Genomic DNA, 5000 nt, shown 5'->3' with positions numbered 1-5000 from the left:
CTTAGCGGGTAACAACAACAACAATAATAATAATAATAATAATAATAATAATAATAATAATAATAATACTCAGAAAAGACAGTCCTATCTTAAGGTAAATGTCTAAAATATGTTTGTAAGAAAACTAGATAAATATCAATAAATACTAAAGGAATTTTAGAAAAAAAGTAGTTCCCAAGTTCTGTAGTGACCCGTTGTCAAATGTGACAATTCTAGAAGAATCGTCTCCTCGAGATTGCTTATGCCTAAAACCTCACCCTTTGACCTTTGACCTATGTTCGACCCGAAACCTGTGACCTATCTATTAAAGTTTCAGGGTTGATCTCTTCGATGTTTCTATCCTAGTTTTATTATTATTATTATTATTATTATTATTATTATTATTATTATTATTGTTATTGTTATTGTTATTATTGTTATTATTATTTTTATTATTATTAGTTTTATTATTAATATTATCATTATTGTTATTGTTATTATTATTATTATTATTATTGTTATTATTATTATTGTCATTATTTTTTTATTATTATTATTATTATTATTATTATTATTATTATTATTAATACTTGTTAAGCTATAACCCCAGTTAGAAAAGTAGGATGCTATAAACCCAGGGGCTTCAACAGAGAAAGTAGCCCAGTGAGGAAGGGAAACAAGGAAAAATAGAATATTCTAAGAACAGTAACAACATTGAAATAAATATTTCATATATAAACTATATAAAAACTTTAACAAAATAAGAGGAAGAGAAATAAGATAGAATATTGAGCCCGAATATACCCTCAAGCAAGAGACATTTAAGATATAATATCCAGTATTTTCAAGGTTTAAAGGTCACTCATGAATGGCATAGGCAAGGGATAGTGACAATGCCCTAAAGACTGACCATATATACATATGATCAGCTCCCCAGCCCTTCTTCATCCAAGCTAGGACCAGGAAGGGCCAGGTAATGGCTGCTGATGACTCGGCAGATAGACCTATAGGCTCTCCCAAACCTTAGCTCTCAAGGATGGTGAGGTTGCAGACACTACAAGAAACTAGTCTGAGTGGGTCTCGAACCCTGGTCCAGTAGATCACTGGGTAGGGACGTTACCAATAGACTACAACAATCTTAGGCAGTAGTTAATACTAGGAAACTTTTCCGAGGCATTTGCACTGACTGGCAACCCTGACAGTCAGTGCAAATGCACCTCATTAAAAGAAATTGAGTATAGGCTATTCACCTTGGTAAGATTCACATTGCACACCATTAATATGAAAATATTCCTCATCAAAGATATATAAAACACATATAATTACATTTAATCTTTCACAATAGGATAAAATAAGTCCTATTATAGTGAGGTAACCAAGGCGTCCATATCAAAATAGAATTTTGAAAGATCTATTCTCGGCGCTGGGATTCTAACTCATCACAACACTGGAATAAACCATAAGCTTAGGCATAGCTGTGCCACGTAAGAGCATCTATTATTTAGTCTCTCTCTCTCTCTCTCTCTTTCTCTCTCTCTCTCTCTCACACACACACACACACACACACACAAAACGTAAACTGTAATGCCATTAGATTTATCCAAAACATTGTCTTCTTCAAACAGGTTGAGTTTTCGCTTTTTCTAAGCGTCACAATTTCGCCAAGACTCATAGCCACATTTTATTGGAAAAGAGAGAGAGAGAGAGAGAGAGAGAGAGAGAGAGAGAGAGAGAGAGAGAGAGAGAGAGAGAGAGAGAGAGAAGAAATACAATTTCATGGACCTTATTTATACAGAATGATTCAGTCGAGATATTCTGTCGATATTTCCATTTCTTTTAAAACTATCTCGAAGGCGCTGAATATATGTATATAGGCGTATGGTCAGTCTCTGGGGCATTGTCCTGCTTCCTAGGGCATTGTCACTCTCCCTTGCCTCTGCCATTCATGAGGCACCTTTAAAACCTTAAAACCGTGTTTCCAAAACAATTTCAAACACAAACATTAAAATCGAGAAGAGTTTTAGACTTATTCCTCCACTAGAGTTTTGGATTGACTAATTATATCCAACAGCAAATAAAACCATTTATAGCCCTCACAGAAACAGCTTTCCAAATACGAATTATATCCTGTTGCTCTGTGGAACATAATCCTTCAAGTTTCATAGCCACAACAAAAGCGAGGGAAGATTAAACTTGTATTTACAGCCGGTAGAACCTTGAGATCATTTTGGATAGACCACAGTGTCTGTATTGACTCTGGACTGCAGAATGGAAGCTGCGTAAGGCTGCTGATACAAAGGGAGTGATTAGCTTGTTGTTGCTGGCAATAGCTCTCTGGAACGTTGATTGCTGGGGGCTTTTGTTGACCGAAGGCCCCACAAATAGTGGTGAGAGAAATAGATACCTGTTTGAGGCTCGAGGTGAGGATGGCAGGTTCATCCTCGCCAAGATTCTTGGACATGATGTGTCCTACCATGCTAGTGGTATTTTTAGCTTTACTTCAGAAGCAGGTCTTCTGAAAGCTATTTAACATTTAAAACATCTTTCCTTTTATGGTTTTAATTGAATATTCTTTTATTTATTTATATTAAATGATATCGGCGTCAATGACCTTAGATTCCAGGATGCCGGAAAACCTAAAATCAATCAATCAATTAATCCTGGGGCCTTTGTTTTCCGTTGACGCAAGCATAATCCGTTGTAAGCAATTTTCGTTATTTCCTTGTGTTTGGAATCCCCAATTTCATCAGACACTGGTTGATATTTTGGGTTTGCTCTTAAATTCATACAGTCGGTTTAAATATTTAAAGGCCGCTCATGAATGGCAGAGGCAAGGGACAGTGACATTGCCCTAGCAAGCAGGGCAATGCCCTAGAGACTGGCTATATATACATATGATCAGCACCAAAGTCCTTTCTCCACGCAAGCTAGGACCAAGGAGGACCAGGCAATGGCTGCTTATAACTCAGCAGATAGACCTATAGGCTCCCCCCAAACATCCCATCGTTAGCTCACAAAGATGGTGAGGTTGCAGCAACCAAAGAAACTGACCATATATACATATGATCAGCCACAAAGCCCCTTCTCCATGCAAACTAGGACCAAGGAAGGCCAGACAATGGCTGCTGATAACTCAGCAGATAAGACCTATAGACTCCCCCATACCCCCTATCCTTAGCTCACAAGGATGGTGAGGTTGCAGCGACCAAAGAAACTAACGAGTTATAGCGGGAATCGAACCCCAGTCTGGCATTCACCACTCAGGGACGTTACCACATCGGCCACCACAACCTCAATAATAATATTTCCGAAGACAGTTTTAAGATCACAATAATAATATTTCAAAAGACAGTTTTAAGATCACAATAATATTTCCGAAGACAGTTTTAAGATCACAATAATAATATTTCCGAAGACAGTTTTAAGATCACAATAATAATATTTCCGAAGACAGTTTTAAGATCACAATAATAATATTTCCGAAGACAGTTTTAAGATCACAATAATAATATTTCCGAAGACAGTTTTAAGATCACAATAATAATATTTCCGAAGACAGTTTTCAGATCACAATAATAATATTTCCGAAGACAGTTTTAAGATCACAATAATAATATTTCCGAAGACAGTTTTAAGATCACAATAATAATATCTACTTGGCTTCACATTCATTTTCATTTTGCTTCCATTTTGAACTTTGAGATATTCAAAACTCCTATTGTTAATCAACCCTTTTTATCTTTCAGTGCTGATGACCGTAATACTTCTGATCATAATGATAGTTCCAGTGCTGATGGCTATCATGGGTGAGTCAGCATCAAAAACTAATTTATTTTGTTGTCTGAAAACTAATTTATCCGATACCTGGAATTTTGAAACAAATATCGTATCCCTGAAGATGTTTTTGTTCTCTCTCTCTCTCTCTCTCTCTCTCTCTCTCTCTCTCTACATATATATATATATATATATATATATTCATTACGATGCCTATGTCTTTGTAACAGGTCGATTATATTTTAATCTCTCTCACTCTGTCTCTCTCTCTCTCTCTCTCTCTCTCTCTCTGTATATATTATATATATATGTATATATATATATATATATATATAATTATTCCTTACGATGCTTAAGTCTTTGTAACAGGTAGATTATATTTTAATCTCTCTCTCTCTCTCTCTCTCTCTCTCTCTCTCTCTCTATATATATATATATATATATATGTATGTATATATTTATTCCTTACGATGCTTAAGTCTTTGTAACAGGTCGATTATATTTTAATTCTCTCTCTCTCTCTCTCTCTCTCTCTCTCTCTCTCTATATATATATATATATACTATATATATTCATTACGATGCTTATGTCTTTGTAACAGGTCGATTATATTTTAATCTCTCTCACTCTCTCTCTCTCTCTCTCTCTCTCTCTCTCTATATATATATATTATATATATATATTCCTTATTATGCTTACGTCTTTGTAACAGGTAGACTATATTTTAATCTCTCTCTCTCTCTCTCTCTCTCTCTCTCTCTCTCTCTCCAGTGAATACCGTCATTGTAAATCTTAACTCCATTCATTGGCTTTTACAGGTGTGCAGTATCTCAATGAGTGTCCTCTTGAACCCAAGATTCCAATATATCTTCTGGTTGGTGGATGTTTTGGAACCCTAAAAGGACTCTGGCTGCTCTGCCAACAGGTAAATACAATATATATATATATATATATATATATATATATTCAAAAACGTCTTGTATTTTTTGATACATTAGAGTCTGGATTCTCTTAACGACCTCGGGATCAGAGCCCCAGGCGAAATCACACAAAGACAATAGCTTCTGACCGGCCGGGAGTTGAACCCTGGTCCAGGAAACGTGTATGAAAGGTGACTTACCACTTGGCCGGTCAGAGGCTGTTGTCTTCGTGTGATTTCACTTGGGGCTCTGATCCCAAGGTCGTTAAGAGAATCCAGACTTTAATGTATCAAAGATATATGGCTTATTTGTGTATATATATATATA

General features: G+C 35.7%; 1 protein-coding gene across 1 annotated transcript in view; it reads left to right on the top strand.

Moving 5' to 3' along the window:
• Positions 1–5000, top strand: part of LOC137623013 (transmembrane protein 272-like) — a 22067-nt gene that overhangs the window by 11721 nt on the left and 5346 nt on the right. The window contains exons 2-3 of the mRNA XM_068353635.1: positions 3726–3785; positions 4572–4678. Coding sequence (XP_068209736.1) covers positions 3726–3785; positions 4572–4678 — 167 coding nt within the window. The remainder of the gene's footprint in view (positions 1–3725; positions 3786–4571; positions 4679–5000) is intronic.

This window comes from Palaemon carinicauda, chromosome 2 (assembly GCF_036898095.1).
Source record: "Palaemon carinicauda isolate YSFRI2023 chromosome 2, ASM3689809v2, whole genome shotgun sequence".
In the NCBI taxonomy this organism is placed as follows: domain Eukaryota; kingdom Metazoa; phylum Arthropoda; class Malacostraca; order Decapoda; family Palaemonidae; genus Palaemon; species Palaemon carinicauda.
Note: the sequence above shows the minus strand (reverse complement) of the source record. Positions and strands in the feature narration are given on the sequence as shown.